The 24,718-nt window shown below is 44.7% G+C and overlaps 3 protein-coding genes across 7 annotated transcripts; 2 read left to right on the top strand and 1 right to left on the bottom strand.

Moving 5' to 3' along the window:
* Nucleotides 1-930: 930 nt before the first annotated feature.
* Nucleotides 931-6,519, top strand: LOC100280531 (uncharacterized). The gene is given in 11 exon segments (NM_001153450.1): nt 931-1,641; nt 2,331-2,461; nt 3,237-3,278; nt 3,363-3,471; nt 3,667-3,745; nt 3,876-4,172; nt 4,248-4,360; nt 5,263-5,370; nt 5,475-5,537; nt 5,625-5,792; nt 5,922-6,519. Coding segments are annotated over 11 exon segments (1,809 nt in total). The 5' UTR covers nt 931-1,083; the 3' UTR covers nt 6,063-6,519.
* Nucleotides 6,520-11,961: 5,442 nt separating this feature from the next.
* LOC100280892 (thioredoxin-like protein 4B) lies at nt 11,962-19,440 on the top strand. Of its 5 annotated transcripts, NM_001153812.2 has the most exons (6): nt 11,962-12,157; nt 12,489-12,693; nt 13,943-14,100; nt 14,843-14,909; nt 17,985-18,130; nt 19,160-19,440. In NM_001153812.2, the coding sequence occupies exons 2-5, from the start codon at nt 12,559-12,561 to the stop codon at nt 18,081-18,083; spliced, it is 459 nt and encodes a 152-aa protein (NP_001147284.1). In that variant the 5' UTR covers nt 11,962-12,157; nt 12,489-12,558; the 3' UTR covers nt 18,084-18,130; nt 19,160-19,440. The 5 variants fall into 5 exon arrangements, with proteins under 5 accessions (NP_001147284.1, NP_001398315.1, XP_035816460.1 ...); NM_001411386.1 differs by lacking the exon at nt 19,160-19,440 and having other exon boundaries at nt 17,985-18,403; XM_035960567.1 differs by lacking the exon at nt 19,160-19,440 and having other exon boundaries at nt 11,986-12,245; nt 17,985-18,408.
* A 1,980-nt stretch (nt 19,441-21,420) lies between these two features.
* LOC103633427 (uncharacterized) lies at nt 21,421-23,133 on the bottom strand. The gene has a single exon (XM_008655125.4). It carries the CDS (start codon nt 22,790-22,792, stop codon nt 21,683-21,685), a length of 1,110 nt encoding a protein of 369 aa, XP_008653347.1. The 5' UTR covers nt 22,793-23,133; the 3' UTR covers nt 21,421-21,682.
* Nucleotides 23,134-24,718: the final 1,585 nt, after the last annotated feature.

The following is a 24,718-nucleotide window of genomic DNA, read 5'->3' as shown; positions in this document are numbered from 1 at the left end:
TATTGCCACTCCACACGAAATTTTTGGGGGACCAATCAAGCATTAGCATCTGCCTCTCTCTATCTCCCACTTTTGTACGTCCTCTTGTCCTCACCAGTCACCATATACACACTTCCTCTCTTTTTTCTACCGTAAAGAACATAATCACATGCATATCTATCTATCTATCTGTTGACTGTATACACTCTCCCAGTAATCACATGCCAACATCCAACGGAAAAAAACCAATGCAAATAAACCAACAGCAATGACAAGGGACCAATCAAAACTCCTCACAACCGTACCGTTGGACATAGGGGTCAGGAACAACAACCCAAAAACATTTTTTTCCCAATGCCAAACAGACAGAACAAAAGCTCCGAAAACCAAAGTTCATTTTTATAGAAATGGATGGAAACCCCAATCCCATGCTAGCTCCACCCACCATCCCACAAGGTAATCGTGATCATTTCGACGAGAAAAGCTAATCATAGTCATTGACACTAACTCCAACAACAACACAAAAAAGAGAGTAGCATTAGGGGGTGTTTGGTTTCTAGGGACTAATGTTTAGTCCCTTCATTTTATTCTCTTTTAGTGTATAAATTGTTAAATATAGAAACTAAAATAAAGTTTTAGTTTTTATATTTAGCAATTTTAGAACTAAAATGGAATAAAATCTAGGGACTAAATATTAGTCCCTAGAAACCAAACACCCCCTTACTCAAACAAACTTATTTTTGTACTAAACAGCAATGCCAAAGAAGGAAAAACTAAAAGTGAAAAAGGCACCGAAAAACGGGTCCACCAGGCAGGCAGCTCTCGCACACACTCACTCCCAGGCCGCGCCGCGTGCCCGCGTCGCCACTCGCCACCTTGCTGCCTTTACTCCTCTCCCACCATCCCCGTTTCAATTCCCTTCACTCCCCGAAGTCCCCACTCCCCACTCCCCAAAGCTCTCTCGCTACCTCCCTCCCTCCCTCCCTCCCCCTCTTCCGAGGCTTCTCCTTTCCGCCATGGCCTCCTGCTAGTGCCAGCCCCCGTCGCAACGCCTCCCAGATCCCGGACGCAGCGTGCCGCACCCCGCGACGGCCGGCTCGCGACATGGGAGGGTGTCACGCGAAGCCGCTCACCCACGACGCGGACCGCTCGCCGCCGCACGCAGCGCCGGCGACCCCGCCCCCGGGCTCCGCCACGCCCGCCACCCCCGGCCCCGGGAAGAAGCACTGGGCGGTGTCCCCGTTCTTCGCGTTCTCCACGCCGAGCCCGAGCCCCGCGCACCACCTCTTCGGCGGCTCCGCGGCATCGCCGCGCAAGTCCCCCGCTCCGCCGGGCTCCGCGCCCACCACCCCGGCCAGGCGGCTCCTGAGGCTGCCCTTCCCGCCGCCGTCGCCCGCCAAGCACATCCGGGCGGCGCTCGCCAGGCGCCACGGCCCGCCGCGGCCGTCTATCCCCGAGGAAGGCGGCGGCGAGGGGGAGGGCGGCGGCGGCGGAGGCAGGGGCCTCGACAAGGGGTTTGGGTTCAACAAGGGGTTTGCGGCCAAGTATGACTTGGGGGATGAGGTCGGACGGGGGCACTTCGGCTACACCTGCGCCGCCACGGTTAAGAAGGGCGCGCGCAAGGGGGAGTCCGTCGCCGTCAAGGTCATCCCCAAAGCAAAGGTGATGTGCAGCTCTCGCAATGCCCTACTCTCACACCTTTTTTGTGTGTGTGTAATATGCTGAATTTTAAGACACCACATACACATGCTGTCTTTCTCGGAAAAAAATGACCATGTGAAAATTTTGAGATGTTGTCGGTTTGCTGATTGTTGTCTTGAGATTACTGATTTCGAACAAAATATTCATAGAATTCTGTCGTGACATTTTATGGTTTTGCATTCTGGATAGCAACCAGCTTAGACCTTGTCCGGTTATTCCAATTCCATGTGGATTGGAGTGTATTGAAATGGATCGGGATAGATTTTGACTTGCTATGGATTTAAACTGACTCAATACCACTCAATCCACATAAATTTAATGCTGAAACGAACAGGCCCTTACTGCGTGCCCATGAGTATGGTGCATTCTGCCTTTTTGTTATGTGCATTCTGCTCCAAATGTGCCTACTCTAAGTCTGTAAGGATAAGATACAAATAGATCGGGCAATGTATGTTACTTGGGAAACTTACATCTGATGCTTTGCAACTACCGATCCAGAAGACTTCAGTCACATGGCATTGTTTGTGCAAACTGATTTAAGCTCCATCCTGGTGCCAGAAAATACTCTCAGTTGGTCGTCGTCCGAACTTGGGCTCCTTACATGATCATCTTTTTAACAACACCCAGTGCTTGCTATCCTGTTTTATCAGATGACTACATCCATTGCTATAGAGGATGTCCGAAGGGAGGTTAAAATCTTGAAAGCTTTAGCAGGAAACAAAAACTTGGTCCAATTTTATGATGCCTACGAGGACAACGACAACGTGTATATAGTAATGGAGTAAGTTTACATGGCCTGAGAAATTACTTTTCTTTTTACTTGATGTTTCATATTCTATGAGGCTGTCCTCCATACCATATATAGTTTGTTATTATACGTCATTATTAGCACTTATAACTATTATCAAGAACAGAAACTATAAAATCATGAAAAGTCACAGCTTCATATTTGCTAATTGAGTTAATGTACCTTTGGGCGGTCACTTTATTGTTATTTTTTGTTCACCTATTGTTGATGCAGTTAGAACAATATTTAAATGCATGCTAAATACCATACGTCGTTAAAATAATTTTCTGTCAATTAGTTGAAATGATCTATTGCCTTAGCCTTTCTAGTATCCTTTTTATTCTAAGTAACACTCATAATGCGGGATAAAGATTAGCATTTGTAATGTGTAACAAGCAACAACTCTATATAATCTGGTACCAATTGCACTTATTACTTCCATGGTGAAAATGTACTGCTACAAATGTTCTTTGTGGGAGGCAGTCAAGATATGCTTCTCTTTTCCTGCCGAACATTAGTTAGTTGTAACATTCTAGAAAGGGTGAAAGCTTCCAGATTGTTTACGTGCTGCCAAAGTTTATTACCATGGTATACCGGGGTTTGAAAGATTTCTCGGCTAACTATTTGCTTCTCATTTATATTTATTACCTTTTATACCCTGCTGATGAAGTGATGATGGTCCTCGAATAGTTCCATTTCTGCATTTACCATCCAATCCATGCTTGTTCTTTAAAGATTCATGTTTATTGTTTAAAATCCTATTCTGTAGGCTGTGCGAAGGTGGAGAGCTACTTGACAGAATACTTTCCAGGTAAGTTAAAGCGAACATAAAATTTTTAAACAACATATCGAAATATGTGCTTCAATAGAACTGATATTTGGCATTGGACTTAAGAGGCGGGAAGTACTCCGAGGATGATGCAAAAGCTGTCCTGGTGCAAATATTAAATGTCGTCGCTTTTTGCCACATTCAAGGAGTGGTTCATCGAGATCTCAAACCAGAGGTGATGTGTTTTTCTGCATCTCTACAGTTAGTGCAGATTTCATAATTTAAGGAGGTTTAAGAAATGGCAACTCCTACTTTTGTAGTTTAGAACTTTACAATATCCATAGCACTGGTAAACTAAGCATGCCTTACTCTATATTGTAATATTAGCGTTTTTATTGTTTACTAAAAATTTATAATACCTGTTTTTCAGAATTTTCTTTTTACATCAAAAGATGATGATTCCCATCTTAAGGCCATTGATTTTGGCCTATCAGACTTTGTAAAACCAGGTATAGTTTGTACTGGTCAACCTTTGTTATTTTCTATATATTTTTTCTGGCCTGTAATTGTCTGGGCAAAAAGGATTGTAGTATTCACATGCAAAAGGTCTTGAATATGTGGTTCTGATATTTTATGCAGATGAGAGGCTCAATGACATAGTTGGAAGTGCTTATTATGTTGCTCCAGAAGTTCTGCATAGATGCTATAGCACAGAAGCTGATGTTTGGAGCATAGGTGTAATTGCATATATCCTTCTTTGTGGCAGTCGTCCATTTTGGGCACGCACGGAATCTGGCATATTCCGTTCGGTTCTCAAAGCCGATCCCAGTTACAATGAGGCACCATGGCCTTCTCTGACTCCGGAAGCAATGGATTTTGTCAAGCGATTGCTGTGCAAGGATCCGCGTAGAAGGATGACTGCAGCTCAGGCTTTAAGTATGTTTCCGTTCATTTTATCCTGATGGCTTATGCTGAATATTGCATTGTTGTGAGTGTTCTTGTTTTTTGTAGGTCATCCATGGATCAGAAATTATAATGACATTAAGCTGCCGTTGGACATTCTTATATTCCGACTTATCAAAGCTTATATTCGCTCCTCATCTTTACGGAAAGCTGCTCTGAGGGTCAGTATTCAATTTTTTGTTTTGATCTCTTTTCTTTCTGTTCATAGTTATACTGCTGCTGCTTCAGTTTGGCAATCGGTACTTACCTTATCTTACCTCAAGTTTGTTCTACTGAAGGCTTTTAATGGTTGTACTTTACAAGTACTCTTTTGTTGTTTGGAAGTGGTTGATGAATTTCCTATTAAATCTTGTTTAGCAATGCGTACTAGTACAGTTTTTTGTGGTAAATCTTTGTCAGGATTTTGCATACATGTGTGCTTTAGCTAGGTTCGGGCAACATTTAGGGTATGACGGTCCTTGATTTATTAGTTCCAAGAAAAGAAAAAAAGTGCTTGGGTGACTCTGTTGCCAATACTTCCATTTAAAATTGAATCTTGTGCTAACGAGCTAAAAACTTCATCCCAAATGGAATGTTTGTTCAATTTTTTCCTAAGTCAAGCCACCTTAAATTTGGCAAAGTTTATACAAGAAAATACCAATTAATCATATTTATATTACCATATAAGCATCATTAGATTCATCATGAAATATATTTTTATAGTACATTACTACATATATCTGCTGTGCAGCGGTAGAGCCTACCGTCTGTAACCGGAAGGTCCCGGGTTCGAGCCCCAGCCTCTGCATATTATGCGGGTAAGGCTTGGCGCTTAAAGATACCCTTCCCCAGACCCCGCACAGTGCGGGAAGCCTACGGCACTGGGTACGCCCTTTATTACTACATATATCTGCTGTCACATGTGTTCATAATCTTCTCTATAAACTGGGTGAAACCTTAAAAGCTTCGACTTAGAACAAAGCTAACATGGCATTATTTTTGGGGTCAGAGGTAGTATATCATTACTGTTCTTTCTTTAATGCCAGTAATCTGTAGCGATTGATGTATTCATGAACTGCTACAGGCTCTGTCAAAGACCTTAACCGTAGACGAGCTTTTCTACCTGAAATCACAGTTTTCTCTATTGGAACCAGACAGGAATGGGTGCATCACTCTTGACAATATCAGAATGGTTAGCTCATAGCTACAGCTAATTCCAGACTGGTTAATGCTAGAATATAGTCCGTACTTTTTTTTGTGTAATTCTAATGGCTCCTGTTGCTTCACGCTGTTTAGGCCTTAACGAGAGAAGCTACTGATGCAATGAAGGAATCGCGAGTTCAAGATATTCTTGTTTCGGTACATTTGTTTTTGATCATATGACACCATTTTGTTCTTGCAAAAAATGTGGCACTGTCTGACTCTATAACTGGATATTCTTTTCAGTTGAGCGCCCTTCAGTACAGAAGAATGGAATTCCAAGAGTTCTGTGCAGCAGCAGTTAGTGTGCATCAGCTTGAAGCATTGGATAGATGGGAGCAACATGCGAGATCTGCTTATGAACATTTTGAGAAGGAAGGCAACCGAGCTATTGTAATAGATGAATTAGCTTCTGTACGTGATCTTCCTCCCTGTTCTCTTTCTAGCATACCAGTTTGGTGGACCTCCCAATATTTCCTGGCACATTCGTTATTACATGCTATGGAATATTTCATTGTCAATAAAATTTACTTGTTCTCTCAGGAATTGGGCCTCAGCCCTTCAGTGCCACTGCATGTCGTTCTGCAAGATTGGATCAGGCATACGGATGGGAAATTGAGCTTTCTCGGATTTGTCAAGTTATTGCATGGCATGTCCAGCAGGTCCCTGTCAAAGATGAGATAGCTGTTGATAATCTCTAACGACAGCGCATGCTTACACCGCCTTAGCCCTTGTCGACTTGGTTCGTGGGTTGGAGCTTGTGTATCAAGGGCGTATCTAGCAGCACCTGATCTGTCACTAATTTGAGTATAGAGTTATGTTTGTTGTTGCCTGCCTACTGATCATTAGCCGATAGGAAAAAGGAAAATCTCACCCATATCTGCAACATGTGATGTTATCTAACAGTGTTAGATTAGGCGTCATTTTCTGTTGTGATTTTTGGAAACTTTGTAATGCTTCCTTCCTGGAACTGGAGCAAGTTAACTGCAAGTTACCAGGTTGGCCTTTAGAGCATGGACATATCACTTACCGTGCGTGGTCGTTATGTGGTACTACGTCAGGTTCTCTTCGTGTATATATTGATGAGATGGAACTGTGCATTATTTTGAATCTCAATATTAGCATGTCAATTTGCAAACTCGAATTGATTCTGTTCTTTATGTCTCAGAATAAACTGGAATACGTGCAAAAAAGTATAAATTTTACTGAATATGTAAAAATGTTTATAATGATCTGGAATATGACAATAAACCTGTGTTGATTTTGACAAGATATGAGAGAAAATTTCTTTTTTGTGAGGATTTCAGAGTTTATGTACATAAAAGTATTTCATAACATTCTTCTTTTATCATGTTTCACCCTTAGCACCAGAAACCATTTCGTTCATATGTTATTACTAGTATAGTGCCTGTGCGACGGCACACAAATATAGTGTCCGAACTTGGCGAAAACGATGCCCATGTCCTTTGGGTCAGCCCATGTCCATGCGTCCTACCAGATACTGGAGATATTGTGTTTCAGATTCACTGCTAGAAGCAATCAACATATGCAACAGTCTTAATAGCTTTATGTGTTGTGACAAACCACCTCTCATTGGACGATAAACATATACCAAAGTTACAAGGCTAGAGATTTTGATGTTTGTGGTTTCGTATCTTTTAACTCCCAGGCACATACCTAATAAACATATAAGAGCCATTGCAATGTTGTTCAGTTTATGACCTATATATCCTTTGGCCCATCAAGAACATACAAGAAGACAACCCAGAGCAAGGATAGTACTCTAGTAGCTTCTGAAAATTTTACTGCTACTATTATTTATCATCAAGGCTGCTTTAGCATCACAACGGCAGGACAAGTACAAAGAAATGAAACATGAAATAAAGTAGAAAAATAAGCCAAACGTGATGGTGAGAGCAGAGGATCCTCCAGCCGAACTCAAACCAGATCAAAATTTTCAAGAGGATTGCAGCACCCTAAGGCGCCATGAGCCCTTGGATCGTGTATTGAAGAGACTTCGCTCAATATTCCTTAAAAAGTAAAGTTTGTAGAGTCTTCATAGCATTATAATTTGGATCCAACTTATGTTGGCAGCCCTGTAATAAAAACGAAAAGAAATGAAGAATCACAAATGGAAAAAGGAATGCATGCAAAACGTATTCTTGCAATTAAAGAGATAAAGGTGTGATACACAAATAGACAATTACATAAAGCAGTTTATATAGCCACAATAGAATCCCAACTGTTTACAAATGAACACATCATCTTTAGCTGGAAATTAGACAAACAAAATAACTATAGGAGGAGCAACATGTAAAAGCAAGCCTAATTCTGATATACGCACATACACAGACATACATATACATATAAGGATCATAAATGGCACAAGGATATTGGAAATAGTAGGGCCATGTCTCAATTGACATCCGTGAAGCTCCATGATGCCATTTTGACAAGTTCTTAAATAGAAGTTTAGCTTGCTGCTCCTTCTGATCTTGCCCATCATCCAACCCCTTCTGCTAGTGGACGTCCATCGGTGACACGAGCTATCATTGTTAGCTTCACCATGGTGTCAAGAAGGCTAGAACCACTAAAATGTATCCTAGATAAGAAACCATAGATAAGAAAATAGAAGGGATCATAATAGATGCAAATGATGTACTCTTAATATTGGCAATTGCATAGATATAATATTATAGTTATTCATAAATCGGCGCAGAAACAATGCTCGGAGATTGTCTTAAGTAAACTGGTACACCCACCTTTCAATATTCTTGATTTTTGCCTCTTCCATAGCTTCTGTTCCTTCTAAGTAAATTGGTACACCCACCTGTCAATGCTCAAAAGAAAAATAACTCACTGACATGCGGCGTCTGGGCGGGGGCGTGGTGTAACCGTGGACGTCCTCCTTAGCTCCTTATAGAGTAGTAGAGATAGTTGGAATTCTTCCTGTGCAATATAAAATGACCGCAAATATTAATCACTCTTGTCAAATACCTGCTGATCTGTTTGGGCTCCAGATAGTTCGCACCATCCCACTTATGATCAGAAAGACTGGAACGAAATGGAAAATGAAGAGTTACAATTTTGCTTGCATGAGAAAAAGGAACATCAGTTCACCATATAATCATTGTGATTTTTAATATTTACTTGTTACTGGTGGAACATACGTTAGTTCATACAGATAGCGTAGGAGTTCCTGAAAATCACTCAATTCTCCACTTGTTCTAGGCAGCACTCAGCACTGGCGCGCTCGCTAGAGCTTACCTCCTGCTGCCACACCCAGTGGCTGGATTTCCCTAATGCTACCCGCACCGCCATCACAGGATGCGCTCCACTTCCTCCTCCTCCTCACCATCTAGTTCCCCCATCGCCGACGAGAAGGTTCTGCGCTTTTTTGTTCTCACATTTAGAAGAGCTGCAGCAGGAAAATAGAAGCTGCCATGGAAACAGACAGACATGTACCCTCATCTGATCAATCGAAATAGGCAATTTGCATTGAATCCATCCTCAGCTCTCCTCAATACACTGTACACGACTGACCACCATCACCCGGACACACACTGGAACCCTTGCACCCCCGCCAGCCAGGCCGCGAACAACACGAGGCAGACGACGGCGTCGATGACCTTCACGTGCCGCATCCACAGCGACCGCGACGACTGCTGCCTCCGCAGCCTGGACTGGTGCTTGCCCGGGCCCCGTGATGCTCGTCCTCACAGCCCCCCGCCCCCGCCGCCGATGACGACAGCTTGTCCCTGGACCACCGCTTCTCCTTCCTGCTACCGCGACCGAGAGATGGCCTTCCCCAAATCCAATCACAAAGACAAAGAGCCAGGACCCGAATCGTTCGTACCTGCTGGAGGCAGGCCTGGGAGATCTCCTCGCGCTCGCGGCTGGCGCTCTGCAGGAACTGGAGCTCGGCGATGAGATGCTCGCGCTCGACGGAGAGCTCCTCGGCCTGCGCGTACGCCTCTGCAAGGACGAGGAGCTCAACAGAGTGGACCACGCCCTTCCATGGAACGCCGAGGTCGGGGTCGGTCTGGACTATGCGTCTGTGCCCTCCCATGGATATCCGAGGTTGGGGTCGGCGTGGACAGGCGCCCTTCCATGGAGAGCCGAGATTGGGGCCGTTTGCGGGCGATCACAGTGAGGGATCTCGGCGAGAGCAGCGCGTTGAGGGTTTTGGGAAGGGCGTCCTTGGTGGAGGAGAAAAGGAGGCATCTCAGCCGGCGGGGAAGGAAGCCGCGCGTGCGATGGGGAGGTGGATGAAACGAGGCGGGGGCACGGTGATTTCTAGGTGTGGACGCCCTCACCTTAATCTTAAGGTGTAGTAGAGATTGTAAACACAAATTATGATGTGTTTGCCATCTAAAAATCCTACACCATGGACTACATCAATGTAAATTCGATGCTTGCCACACTTTCTAAGCACCATGTCCCACACTTCAAAGTTTTTTTCTAGCCTGAAGAAGTTTTCTTAGTTACATAAGCTACAAAAACCCTTAGGCATCAACTAATTAGGAATCACAGGATACTATGTTGCCTGCTACATCATATTAATAACACATACTATAATAATGAGCTACAAAAACCTAAAAAAATCTTGTATGTCCCGTTGTTGACACAGTAATCAAAATGTGAGCATTTAAATCATAGTGCTGTGTTTCATGAGAGAACTAATAAATGCACTGATCTTCAGAAACAAATAATCCCAACAGTTGTTTTCATGAGAGAGAAGCACATAAACTGGTACAGTGACAACGGATCATGTACCTGACTGTGCAAGCTCAGTGTGTCGTCTAATTGGGACAGCTTCGTTATTAGCATCTCTTACAATCCAAGGAAACAGCAAGCAATATTTCTTTAAGTATAAAAATCTTGCTCATGTACATAACCAATGGGATTTAGAAAGTGATATAATCGAATGGAAAATTCAAGAAAATAATTGTAACCTGTGGGAGCGTGGTGATGGAAATCATGAACCTGGTAGATGGCTGCGGGGGAGGGGAACGCGTGAGCGCAAGGGGCACCTTCGTGGTTGCCGGTGGGCAACGGCGCGAAGCGAACGTGCATGGGGCCGGGGCTGCGCTCGGCGCCGCCGGTGGCGACCGAGGCATGGGTGGAGAGGTTCCAGCGGAGGCGGTGGAAGGGAGGTTGACATGGGTGGTGCGGCAATCGTGTGGCGGATGTCACGACAATCACGCGGTGGCTGTCGGGGTGCAAGGGCATGGTATGCGCGGGCGTGGGAGGGAGCGGGGCGGAGGCAGGTGGGGTGTGGACGCCTTCCTTGCTATCTTAATAGATAGTTGTCCCCTTAGTACTTGCAGAAACCTGAGAAGAAGAAATTGGATGCAGTTGGAAACACAGAATAATATGATATGTACCTCATGCCTATGTCTAGCTGCTTATTATAGCTGCTCTGGTTTCTGTTGGTAAAAAGGTCCACTTTAACCAACTAATTTCGTTTCAACAGCTATAAATATGAGAAAATTAAAAGCTTTAATTATTACATAATCCTCATGGGAACCAGTGAACACAAAAACTTACTATGTCTGGCTTGATTATGTCATTCCACTCCTTTGTCTTCCTCTTCATCTCCTTGGAATTTGAATCGGCAAGCTGCAGAAACAAATGGAGTAGTTTATATGCATCTGATATATAGAACATGTAATGCACGTCTATTGTATACACATGTTTGAGCGCATAACACAAATAGGCTTTTGTTTTCAGTCAAAGCAATGACGAATACCGTAGGTAAAGATAAGCGACGGCAATGTCATGACTTATTTTGTAATTATATTGAGTGGATTTTACACCATTTGTTTCAATTCATAGTCCATATTTAGCTTTGGCCTAAATCAAAATTCTCCAAATTTGATAAATTCATTGAAAAGTGCGCTACGAGATCAAATTTGGTTTAATTAAACTCCACAAAATATATCTTGAAAGTGCATTTATTTTGAATTTATAGGTGTTAGAATATTTTTTCTAAAAGCTTTAGCAAAATTTAGTGAAGTTCGACTTATAATGATAAGTCTTGAGTGGATTATATTTGCAATAGAGAGTAGTCATTAAATAGATTACTTATAATGATAAATCTTGAACAAAAATGTTGATACTAGCTATTATTGCTCTCATCTCAGCCGTCCATTATGCGTAGAACATACCGATTCAAATGTCCTCGAGGTTCAAAATTTGGATTTCGAAGTTCGCAGAGTGAGGCAGTGAGGCCTGGCTAACGTTGGAACTTTCAAGGGAAGAAACCTGCTATGCTAGGAGTTTTTTTATTACAGTATTTATATGTTGTGATTTTTTCATAATGGTATTCATGGTTTGAACTTTTCTAAATTTCAGTACTTACAAATGTGAATCTTTTCTAAAACAGTTAGTTACATGTGAACATTTTTAGTTACAGGATTATTTAACATTAGGCAGTAAAATTTAATGTTTGGTTGATGTATTAGTTGGCATTGGATGCCTTAGAAGTTATGATATGGAATATTAGTAGCCATCTGTATCTCATATGGAATCAACTAAAATTCTGAATCACATGGCTGGAGAACAGCATGGTCAGTAAAATGAATAACATGCTTCATTTCTAGGTTCCCTTTTCCATTTTTTCTAGCGCCCTCTGCCTCCATCCACCGACGCGGCGCCCGACGCCCGACGCCGCACTCACCTCGCCTCGCTGAATCGTCCCCGCCAGACGTCGGGTGCCCGACGCTGCAGCACGGCAGCCGCACAACCGCAGCTCCCACCGCTGCCGCGCTCCTCCGGTCAGGCGGTCCTTCCTGGCCCGGCCCCCCCCCCCCCCCCCCCCCCCCCCCCCCCCCCCCGCCTGCCCCGTTGCATCCGTGCCCCTAGGTACTATAGAGGCCGAATCCCCAGGCACAAGCACAGCCCACATGAATCAATTATCAGTATACTTTTTTACTTCTTTCTCAGTATGTTTCTCGGGCCCAATAAAGATTTTATGCTTCGCAATAGCGGTTTCCGTATGTTATCTAAATTTACATTATTTATCATGTTTTTTTTTGGCGTATTTTTGTCACAACTCTAGCATAATTTGGCCCGGGGCTTCACTTAATCCTGGTTCCGCCACTGCAGCGCAACCTCGATCGCGCACAGAGGCCCATTCCGCCGAGGAGTGGCACGAGGAGAGACGACAGGTGCGGGGATGGGGTCAGTTTTGCTGCCAACGCTGCGGCTGAAGAGTGAGGTCGACGCCGCCATCCGCGACACCCTCGATAAGGTCCTCGTTCTCCGATTTGGTCGCGCCACCGACGCCACTTGCCTCCACCTAGATGACATCGTGAGTGCCCTCTCTCGTATCCCTCAGACCCTGCATGAGGGCTATTGTTGCGCTGAGCGATCCTCGGGCCTTTCATCACCTAGCACGAACCTCATGCTCTCTTCCCCTCTGGCCACCGTACTCATAGCCTGGGTCCGCTGTGCAATTTTGAAATGAATCGGTGCTGGTTAGTTTGAGATTGGCTGGTTGTTGCTGTTTGTGAGGATGCGGTACTACTGTCTACTGTATTACCTTTTTTTGTAACGCAAGGGTGATCTGCCGTTCAATTAAAAAGAGAAAGAGTTGATCCAGTTTATAAGGAAAAACCAACCCCGAAAACCTTACAATCACACAGTTTTTTTAGATGAAAATTAGCAAAAACCCTAAACACGAGAACCTAGATGACTAACAAGCAACCCATTTACACACAAAGGTGGCACACAACCGATGGAGCCTACCACATATTATTGTTGCGGAGCTTATCACAAGCCAGCGATAAGAAGCTCTGACTTCCCACGATAAACATCAGCCAAAGCCCCCCAACACACCGCCGTTTGCAACAAGCCACAACTTCCATAGAAAAAGAATACAGTGTGTTATCGTTGCCACTTGCCAAGCTTTATTGCATCCCACAACCAAAACAACTGTGACTTCAAAACTGCAGATCCACATCCACTCTAGCAGAACCGGAGATGTACAGCAAGACGGAAGAACCATAATTACTGAGCGGAATTAGTGTGTTAAACTGTTAATCAAAGCGAATCAGTTGGAGCAGTGGGTTCACACTTCACACTGCCTATGGTCAAAATTTTCTCTGAAACTGCTAGAATGATGTGGGGAGATGAAATGCACGTAAAACTGTTTGGTGGTTTGATCACATCAACATAATTCCAAACACAAGTTACATTTTTCTTAGCTCTGTTGTTAGTGTCGCACTGATAGCAATCCCTCTCGGTGTGAAAATGGAATTAATAACTTGGTATGCAAAACCCTGCAAACCTATTATTTTGACCATAAAAAGTGTCATTGAGGTTCTTATTTTCTGTATTCTAAATTAGCGTCTGTTAAATCTGCAGAGGCCAATAAAACAAGGATACCTCACATCCTTATTAGTGATAGTCTAACACCCAACATCCACATTTGTTCAGTATTATAGTATGTATACACGCTGTTTAGCAGATTGTTCGTTTACATCCTTTCCATAGGTTAAGTATATGCCTCTGTATGTCTGTAATTTTATGAAATTTTATAATTCGTCATGTCTGAACAGCTGGATAAATCTTCTTGGGACATATCCAAGTTTGCTATGGTAGCATTAGTTGACATGGACTCTGAGGAGATTCAAGTTTACATTGACTACTTTGACATTACTTTGGTTCCAGCAACCATTTTCTTCTTCAATGCCCATCACATGAAGATGGATTCAGGGTAGGTTCTTTTCCACTTAAAAAGAATCCATTCTCATCAATTGGAGCCTTTCCTTTCATATGTTAGTTTTTTTACATGAACTCATACCAGAATATTAAGTTTTTTTGCTTGCTGAATTTGAATTGGTATAATTTTGAAAACCGATATCTTTGTCTTACCTATTTATGTCTGTTATCTCATCATCATGGTGCTTTTGGTTTCTCATGTCATCAATATGTAACAGAAATGAACTTTGCAAAGCTAGATTCTATTCTAGTGCTTAAGGCTAGAAGGAATAGGGTCAATAATAAGGAAGTAGGCTGTGGAAGGTATGCGTTGAATATTAAAGAGTTAAATGATAAAAGCAGAGAACTAGTTTATTATTGATACTGTTGGTGAGAACTTCTGCATATGTATTACTGCTATATGAAATACGGCCTAAATGTCTGAATCCTGATGAACTTAGAATATGATGTATTCATTTAGCAACTAGCAGAGACATCTACCCTGATGTGTAAATAATTATGTGTAATTAAAAACTGCAAAAGTAAATTGTTTTGAACCTCTGTTATTCTTATTTTGCATAAATTCGTGAGATTAAATTTATATCGTTACTTCTATTATCTATTATTATGAAATCTAAAGTAGATACTGAGGTGATATGCAACAGCGTGGATAATTTTTAGTATTTTTGCTCGCTATATGTATCATAGTTTTACCTGCAACAGTAATATAAAATGCTTATTATAATGTAAATATGCAGGACACCTGACCACACAAAATGGATAGGTTCTTTTAGCAGCAAACAAGACTTTATCGATGTAGTTGAGGTGAGCAAACCATGACTGCTTTCTCTGGATTGCAATTTATATTTCCCTCTTCAGTTAACATCTAACAATGCCATTGATTTATTTGTGAATTTTCTACAATCTAGAAAAAAAGGAGAACTGGACACTTTGTATAACCATATGTACATGTTTTGTATTTTTATCAACCAAAAAATGCAGAAAACACAAACTAGAAAAATGCAGATATTTGGATAATTTTAGTTGTTTCGTTAATCAGTTCTACGGTAGGTCAAGCTGAGTTCTGCTGGAGACTTGTCAACTTGTCCTAACACATGCACTTCAGTAGCTGTACAGAAGTCATGTTAGTTAGAAATGTAATTTTTTACACACATGGTACTAAGGAAGCAACGAATGGCCAATGATTGAGCAATTCCTTGAACTCTACTGGCACAAACTCTTTACTGTGTTGTATTAAAGTAACTTGCTAGTCAGTGTTCTGTTCACCTCGGTGCCCCTGCTTTATGATATCCCCTATAATAACACCTATTTGAATAGGGGCGTGTTTGGTTCGGCTTTTTTCTGACCAGCTTTTCAGAAAAGCTGGCTGTGGGGAAAAGTTGGCTGTTGGGAAAAGCTGGTGGTTAGAATTTAGGTGTTTGGTTCGCCAGCTGTGCAAAAAAGCTGTTCGTGAGAATCTACGTGTTTGGATAATCAGATTCTCATATTGCAGATTCTGTTCGAACAAACGATAAAATGAAACCCATAACGAACAAAAGGTCATTACACAATAATTAGTGGAGTTGATTACATCATAAGTACTGTTACATTGACATACTTAACTACGACACTAATGCATTAGCAATTGCATCTCGAAAAGCACTCATGTCTAACTCATCAGATGTGCTACTACTACTCTCACCTAAAGGTACATCATGACTGATGCTATTAGGTCCTAGTTCATCAAAGTCTCTATCGTGTAACCGTGCTGTCCAATATAATTATGGCTTGCTCTGAGGCCGGGACTGCCGCTGGAAAGTGACTACCATAATACTGAACAGAAGCCTCTGTTGTCGGACGACCAGCATCTAAGTGCCCTTTCATTAAGAGTTTTCCACTGTGTGAACATTCTCTTTAAGGAGTCCCACCTATTCTTCATTTGATCCCTACTGCAAGGAGAATACAAGCAAGAGTACAATGAAGCAAGGGAGTAACTACCTACCTGAAGGACAGAATTGATACTTTGATAGAACAATTAGAAGTTGAAAGCAAGAGAGTAACACTGCCTGAAAAATGAATAGTTAGGAAAAAAAATTAATGGTAATGACACTTAGCTATGATTAATGAGCACACACCTGGAGCAACAAAGTCACATGTTTTAATTTTTTAGTTATATAGCTAATATAACAATAATGTTCATTTCCTTCAAGATTTCAGCTGTAAGATTAAACTAAAAAACAGACATTAAGTCATGGTTGTACCAAGCAAATGGAGAACTCTGTGCATAAAACTGTCTAGCGCATTGAAAAGTAGAAAATTGAGCTCGTAATTACCATATCAAGCAAACTAAAAACTAGGGCAGCTATCTACAAAATCCATTCCAGTAGGGGAGCCCGGAGCCCACACTCCCTCCTGTTACCATAAAAAAAATCTACAAGATCCATTTCTTATTCTGACAGGAGCGGAGCAGCCATGCATAAGACGCATGCAAGCACCCAGCATGAGGTGTAATGTAACAACATAATTAGGACAATTCTATTGAACAATAGCGCCGCTTAAATATTCGTACAAGTAGCTAACTACAAAAGGCAAAAGAATTAACACGTCAAGAAACTAATATGCGAAATTCATCACTGTGCAAACCGAGATGATCAGCCCAACGCCCAAACCAGCAGCTACAAAGTGCCCATCAGGTGTTCCTTCAAAGCTAGGAGATTAGTGTAAATACACACATTTCTACGAACCCTAAAATAGTGGAACCCTTACGGGACCAAAAATTGGAGCCCAGTGGCGGAGCATCAGAGCATGGGCATCCAACAATTGTTTTCATGTATTTTTGCGGAGCAAAATCTGGGTTTGGTTGCTCGGAGAATGGCCATCCATCTCCCAGAATAAGCGATTCTTATCTTAAGAAAGAACGCAGAATCACGCAGTACTTGGGGTTTCCGCCGGCGTTGCGACTTGCGAGAGGGAGCGGAGACGCCGGAGAGGGTTTGGGGTTTTGCTGTTTCGGGAACCCGTACGTACCACGATGCGGGGAGGAGACGGACCGCCGGCGGCGCGATGGGTTCGCGGCGGCGGCCGGATGGGTTCGCGGCGGCGGCGCGATGGGTACGCGGCGGCGGAGGAGCGTCGCGTGCCTAGCGAAGTGGGCGCGGCTTCGAACCGAAGCCAACTCACGGCCGCTTCGGGCGTTAAGTGGCCGGACGGCTTTCTGCGGAAGCGCGTCGCGGAGAAGCGGCGCGAGAAGCTACCCGTTTGGCTCCAGCTTCTGCTTCTGGCGGCTAGAAGCCGCCCAGAAGCTGAACCAAACAGCCACTAGACTGGCCAGTGTGATGTCAAAAGAACATTTCTGTCAATTGCTTTACTTGGTTACTTGATCTTTTACCACTCAGAACATTCTTGTTTGTTTAAAAAATTAGAGGACAATTTGCCTTTTTTCACTAAGAATCTTGTCATGTGATAGAATTAATAAAAATGCACACAAGGATGTGGGCTTTCCTTTTGTGTGAAAGGAATGGCAGGTTAATGACTTGGTCCTGTGTGTCCTGTTCATCTGTGCCATGACTTTGAATCTTGATCGTTGGAATATCCTGTTTTTTTATAGTAACTCTGTTCCCTAAGTTGTTTCGCTGCTCTTAAGTCTAATCTTTCCATATAGCCGAATTGCCTCTCTGACTAGCAAAATTTATCGTAGCCTAACTTGTGTCATCTATGCTAGTTATTCATGGTTCTATACTAGTTTATTTATCTATATCCATTGTGTACCCCACCCGTTACATTTTGATATTTGGTTATCTTATTCTCACTGTTCCGTAAACATTTGGACATAAGGAAATGTTTATGAAGATAATATTTACGAAAAATAATTTATCTGATCCCTCGAGTTCCTTATGACAGGCAATATTCAGAGGTGCGATGAAAGGCAAACTGATAGTGTCTTGCCCCCTTCCTCCTGAGAGGATACCAAGATTCCAGCTTCTTTTCAAGGATGTCTGAGAAAACTGCAGCTCATCACGTGCACACAATCAGCTACCTAGCCCAAGGTAAGTAGAAAAGCTGAAGCTTCTATAAGAGAAGCACAACAGAGGGGACAATGCAGGCGTGTTCGTGCTTCGAAGAAACCTAATTGTGCTGGAAACAGCCATTTTCATTCTCAAGACTGTTTGCGCAAATCTCTGCAATAATCTAATGTTGTACTTGTCCATATTGCATGTTTAGGTTTGTATTTAATCACGTTCATCAAATATGACGGGTATAGATTTCTTGTTTGGTGTTAATACCTTGCTACTAGTTTATATTGAGTTTTGGCATTTTACACAAACTGGACCTGGTGTGTGTGTGTGTGTGGGTGGGGGTTGGGGGGCGTGCCCCCATGGCATTGCATTTAAGAAGAAGCATTTTACACAAACTACAGTTAGATAATTACTTGTGAACATTTTTTAGTTATATGAGTATTTAATATTAGTAGTCAGTAAATTTTAATGTTTGGTTGATGTATTAGTTGCCATTGGAAGCCTTAGAAGTCATGATATGGAGTATTAGTAGCCAGCTGTATCTCATATGGAATCAACTAAAATTCTGAATCACAGGGCTGGAGAACATCTTGGGCAGTAAAACGAATAACATTTTAATTTCTAGGCTCCCTGAAATCAAGAAGAAAAGTTGTACCCATAGGCTTCTGATATCCTAGAGTGAGTACTGGTTTCCGTCGACAAGACAAATCTGGCTGATGCCAGCTGCATTTTGATAATTGCATTGGTGGTAGGACACGCCGCACGCGGTCTTGGTTTATTTTCATCAATGCCATTTGCCTCTTACGGGCTAGTTGGGAACTCCATTTTATTAAGGAATTTCTATTATCCTAAGAAAAAATGAACTAATTTACCTTGGGAAAATAGAAATTCTTTGGAAAAATAGGATTTCCCAAACTAGCCCTACATAATGTGCACAGGCCAGAACATAAACACTGTTTCATCCTGTGATCTTGAAATAAGGCCTCCCTTCGTGCAAAAGAAAGAAAAAAAATTCTGGACCTCGATGAAAAGGACTTGATTTTGTTCGCATCTGTGCAGGATCACAGGATCTGAGTGGTGAGGAAATATCACCATCTTGTGTGTGTGTGTGTGTGGGTGGGTGGATGGAGTTCGTAGCTGGAGTTGTCCTGCGAGATTGAAGCGAGGTGTTCCTAGGAGCCAGAAGGGGCACCGCATTGGTTTCTGATGTACGCACACTAACGGTTTCTGAAATTTGAGCTAGTAATCTGAATGAAATCCAAACCGAATAACCGATACAGATTTTTGCTTACCACCCTACCTTCCGTGGGGAAGAAATACAGCAGTCTGTCAGTCAGTCAGGAAAAACTTTGGATGCTCTATTATTCACTCCAATACACATAAGTTGAGGGAGGATTAGAGTGTAAATTAAATTAATTACACCAATCTCCCTAAACCCATGTGTATTGAGGTATAAATTAAATTAATTTACACCAATCCCTCTCAACCTATGTGTAGGTGAATACTATAGTATCAAATATAGCTTTATTGGAAATTATTTCTAGTTCCACAAATCCACCCATCATTGTCAGTGTACAATCTAGGCTTCGTTCGTTTGCATGAGATTGGAGGAGGATTGAGCGGATTAAATATATTTCTATTTAATTTTGATCGAACAAGCCCAAAAGGAACGTTTTTCTCCCTCTTTTTAATCGACAAAACCTATATTGAGCGTTTGTTTTACCTAAAGGCCTGAGCATGGCACATGATCTTTCCTTGTTCGACGCTAGGTCCTGTCATGTGCTGTGCTAGAAGAAGGAATTTCGATGGCACTAATTACACTAACTCCCCGAAAGTTTTGTGGGGGAGATGGAGATCCCCATCCAATTAAACACCCATGTCAGCACGGCACTAACATCTCCGTGTGCCACCCATGCATGTGCACCAACAAGAGGAAATGGTCGGCGGCGTCGAGTTGGCCGAGGCAGCTGGGTTTTGCCGGGACAAAAATTCCGATCAGGCCCGGCGGCGCGCACTCGCCGCTTGTGCTCGCGACCTCGCCTCGGGAGATGGACGACCTGTAGCCCGCGCTGTAGACTGGTAGACGAGTCGTCGATGTGAGGTGTACGTGCTGACTGGCCTGGCCTGGCCGTCGTGGGCGCATCGTTGCATACTAGTACAGGACGCAGACGTCTGTCTGCATGTGTCGGCTTGTTGAACCGATCGCGAGTCAATAATATTTTCGTCGACGCTGTTCGTGCATGTGCGAGCATATCGCGCATGTGGCTGCAGGCCAAGAGGGGGCGCCCATGCAAAAGGTTGGCACGCACCAAAACAAATCGCGTCAACCTGCGTGCGTACGTGTGGGAGCCTCAGCCTAGTCTACATTTGCCTGCCCAACCCCGACCGCAGTCCATCTCTTTCGTCCTTCTTCCCCACACGACCACACCACACGCACTGGGAGGCGGCGGCGTTCTCATTGACTGTTCCCAGCACAAGTTGCCGATCAACAAACAATGCATGCAGGACCTGTTGGTTGGTTGGTGTTGACCCGCGCGCGGAGAAGACAAGAGAAGGTTAACAGCTGGCAGGCAAGCTTGTTAGGCGGCCCTACAGCCGTAGGTGCTGCAACTACAATCTATAGAGCGCAGCTACCTTGTAAGCTAAGGCATTATAGTCATAAAGCTGTCTGCAACAGTTACTGCGCTTCAAAAGACCCCTATATACTGCAACGGTGTTCTCTACCCATCCTCTATGCCAGATGGATCAAACCAGCCTAAGCAAAGGCATCGATAATCAAGACGAAAAGATGTCTGCCCGATGGATTTCTTCAAATCACGCAGGACAAGAGAGAGGGAGCGCAGATGAGAATTCAAGGATACGCAAAAATGGGTGACGCAGTCGCTTGCATCACGTATAGAGAGAGAGAGCGATATTTTGCTTTCCATTTGCAAAAAAACACTCACCCCTTCAGTTTTTTCCAAGTCCAGTAATGGCAGGCCGCCCAGCTGGTCATGCAACAGTTGTGACGGTTTGCAGCGCTAGAAAAAGAAAAGATCATTATAGTACGGCAGGCACAGGCTCGGCAATCTGCCGCAAAACCGATCTTTGCAGCATCCCAAATATGCATCCCACCATGGAATCTGCACACAGTGCTCCCATGTTGGTCTAGCTGTCTGAATGTCTGATCGAAAACCGGCCATGGGACGAGCGAGGAAGCCAAGCTTGTGAATCAGACGAGAGGAAAACATAATGAGGACTAGTTTGAGATTTGAGAATCACATTTTCCAAAAAAAATTATTTTTAAGGGAAAATAAACTAATTTCATATGAAAAAATAGAAAGGTAAAATGAGGCTCCCAAACTAGTCCTGGTATTTTTCTTTTTCAACAACAACAACAACAAAATCCTTGGGAACATCACCGTGTAGTGTACGTACGTATCTACGCTAGCTAGCTATTACTACTAGTATGGAAACCTTGTGGTTCACATGAAACGAAAGAATACGTACGCTGCAAAAATGTACGTACTAGCGAAGAGAAAGAGGAAAGGGGACAAGTACATGTACAACGCCGCTTCCCTCCCTCCGGCGGCCATTTCTGCATCATCGCCGTCGAGATTCCTGGTGCGGTGCTGTGCGTCGTGCCGTGCGTGCGTACGGATCGTCATGTCGGCCTGCTGCCTGCCTGCCTCCGCGGCTGGAGGACGAGGACGAGCCGGAGTGGCCGCTGCCCCCCAGCTTCCTGCTGATGCTGTGGATCGCCGGGTTGGAGCGCAGGTAGCCGAACAGGCTGTTGCGGTGGAACGGCAGCGGCGTGGTGGTGGCGGTGGTCGTCCGGCGCCGCACGTCCTCGGCGGCGGCCGCCCGGTTGATCGTGGCGTACGGCGTGTCGCCGGCCGACGCAGCCGACCCTCTTCCCTTGCGCATGGACATGGACGCGCTGCTTAGCCTCTGGGGCTGGCCGTGGGGGTGCCAGAACGACGCCGACGACAGCGCGGTGTACTTGAGGAGCGGGTCCTTGCCGGTGGCGCGGCCCTCGGACGCGCTGCGGAAGAGGAACAGGTCCTTGAGCCGCCACTTCCTGCTGCCGCTGCCGCTGCCGCAGCCACGTATCATGGAGGAGGCTCGGGGAGACGGAGGAGGGGACTCGTCGTCGACGTCGTCAGCGGCGGCGGCGTCCAGGCCACTGCCGCCCCTGAACGGGGACAGAGACCGCGTGGCCCTCCTGCTCCTGCTCCTCGACGAAGAAGGCGCCGCAGCGGCGGCGGAGGAGGGCCTGCAGCCCGACCTGCCTCTCTCCAACGGCGCCGCCTCCGCTTGACGATCCGCGCCGCCGGCTCTCCTCGGGGAGCACCGAGTGCCATCGGCGGAGCCGGAGGAGGCGTCGTTGGCGACCCGCAGAATGCTCGGGTGCGGCGCGTTCAGCGGCCGAATCCTGCCGCCCTCGAAGAGCTCGTCGGCGGCCGCGAGGGTCGGCGTGGCCTCCTGCAGCTGCCCGCTGAACCCGAGCGTGAAGTCGAACGTGCTGGCCTCGTCGCCACCCGGCGGCGACGACGCGGGGTTGCAGTTGCAGCTCGCCCTGGACGGGCTCGTCGGGGCGCTGGAGAAGAAGTAGCAGTAGGCCGGGAGGTGGTCGCCGCCGGCCATGGTCGCGGTTCTTGGGCTGCACGGTGCGCTTGGCGCCATGACAGGCACAGGCACCATCACCTCCATCTCGAATCCTCGAACGCTTCTTTGCTTGCTAGCTGCTCTTCTTGCTCCCTCTCCCTCTCTCTCTACCACGTTGATCCTTTAAAAGGCCTTGGGATTTTGTTATTGTTGAGTGAAGTTTTGGTCTGGGAGGTACTAGGCTGGTGCCCTGGTGGTAGAGAGAGAGAGGAAGGTACTACTCCAGCCGAGGAAGGCAGAAGGAAGCTCGGTCGGATTCGGGTAGAGAAATGGAGACGTTAAAAGCCGTCTCGATCCAACACATCAACCATGTCCATGTGGTCGTATTCGCAACTTGGTTTTTGTTTAATGCACTTGATGTGAACAGTTCGTTATGAGATTATTAGTTTGTCAAGTACACACATCCATGCTGCAGATTAGGGACTGTCAGCTCAGCTGTTGGGTAGACGGTAGGCCGGTAAACGCATGGCATGCATGCATGCATGACGAGCAGACTGTTTGGGCGCGCTGCTGAACGGTGCAGACACAAGATCAAAAAAAAAAATCAACCAAATGTTGCATGAGAAATTCTCTCCGCAGAAAAAAAAAACATGCTCTCCAAATTTTCCACGCTAAAACATATGCAGTCACGTCACGTCTACTCACGTGGTTGATTGTTCCGAGCTGAGATGGATGGGTGTAGAGCGATGGACAGGGACAGGGGTGCCTGGATTTTATTGTCTGACAGCGATTATATTGGGGGGCGGGGAGGTAGAGGTCGAAAAATAAACGCCGTTCGTTCTAGAACGCCGTTGAATGATTATTGCTGCCGTTTTGCGAGACGAACACGAAGGGGTCTCTTTCGGACGTGCGTTTCAGAGCCTGCCAGCTGGGTCTACTCACTGTGTCTTATTTCGTGGTTATATAGTAGAAGGTATAAGAGTTTTTAAAAAAGTATAACTGATGTCACATTAAACCATAATGTCTCCTCCGTCACTGCCAGCTGGGCCGCCACCAGGATGTGTGTCGTTGTCTGTCTCTTACTACTTAGGCCCTGTTTGGAAACAAAGTTTTTGAAAACCACAGTTTTTGAAATACTATACTATACTTTAGTTATGACAATACCGTAGTTTATAATACCGCAGTTTTGAAAACTGAGGTCCAGAGCTAAGTTTAGAATGCCTTAAAACAACTATAGTATTTGCAATACTTCAGTTTTGAAAACAGAGATTTTACCCAGCTTGCCAAACACCATTATGTATATAATACTGCAGTATTTGAGAATACTACAGTATTCTTCCAAAACTGCAGAAAAACTTTGTTCCCAAACACCCCCTTACTGTACGTAATACAGTAGTAGTATCTCTTTTTTTTTTCTTGAAAATATCGAGCATGTATAGATGCGATCGAGTACTTTGTATTTGGCGCGAGAATATAGAGTCAATTTGCTTGTCGCGGAGAAAATGTTTGCATACCTGTAACGGTCGGACGTGTCCTCTTCGATCTTGCTCCACACGTATATGTCCTTCGTTCTTTAATTTCCTGATGGCGAGGAGATAAAAAGACGAATTTCTCTCTCCCTCCCTATCTCACTCACTGTATTATTTTTCATCATTCACGAACAACGACAACACGCACCGTTTTGTTTCTCTAGAAGAACGGTCTCGAGTGGTACCTAGAGATGTCCAAACGGGCCGCCCGGCCCGGTCCGGCCCGGGCCCGGTGAAGCCCGGCCCGTTTTGGGCCCGGCCCACCAGGCACGATTAAAAAACCGGGCCGGGCCGGCTAAGCACGCGGGCTCAATTCCTTGTCCGAGCCCGGCCCGCAACGAGCCTAAACGGGCCGGGCCGGCCCGTTTAGCACGAAAAAAGCGGACCGGAAAGCGGGCTATGCGGGCCGAAAAGCACGTTTTAGTGTAAAAAAGCGGGCTTAACGGGCTTAGAGCTAAACGGGCCGTGTCGGGCTAGCCCACCGTGCCTAATTTCCTGTCCG

Source organism: Zea mays, chromosome 7 (genome assembly GCF_902167145.1).
Source record: "Zea mays cultivar B73 chromosome 7, Zm-B73-REFERENCE-NAM-5.0, whole genome shotgun sequence".
Lineage (NCBI taxonomy): Eukaryota > Viridiplantae > Streptophyta > Magnoliopsida > Poales > Poaceae > Zea > Zea mays.
The sequence above is the reverse complement of the archived record's forward strand: the minus strand, read 5'-3'. Positions and strand labels throughout refer to the sequence as shown.

Coding starts and splice junctions, on each gene's coding strand:
- LOC103633427 (XM_008655125.4), bottom strand. CDS start 22,792: ATGGAGGTGATGGTGCCTGTGCCTGTCATGGCGCCAAGCGCACCGTGC.
- LOC100280892 (NM_001153812.2), top strand. CDS start 12,559: ATGGGGTCAGTTTTGCTGCCAACGCTGCGGCTGAAGAGTGAGGTCGAC. Junction 12,694..13,942: donor GCCTCCACCTAGATGACATC/GTGAGTGCCCTC, acceptor ATGTCTGAACAG/CTGGATAAATCTTCTTGGGA. Junction 14,101..14,842: donor CACATGAAGATGGATTCAGG/GTAGGTTCTTTT, acceptor GTAAATATGCAG/GACACCTGACCACACAAAAT.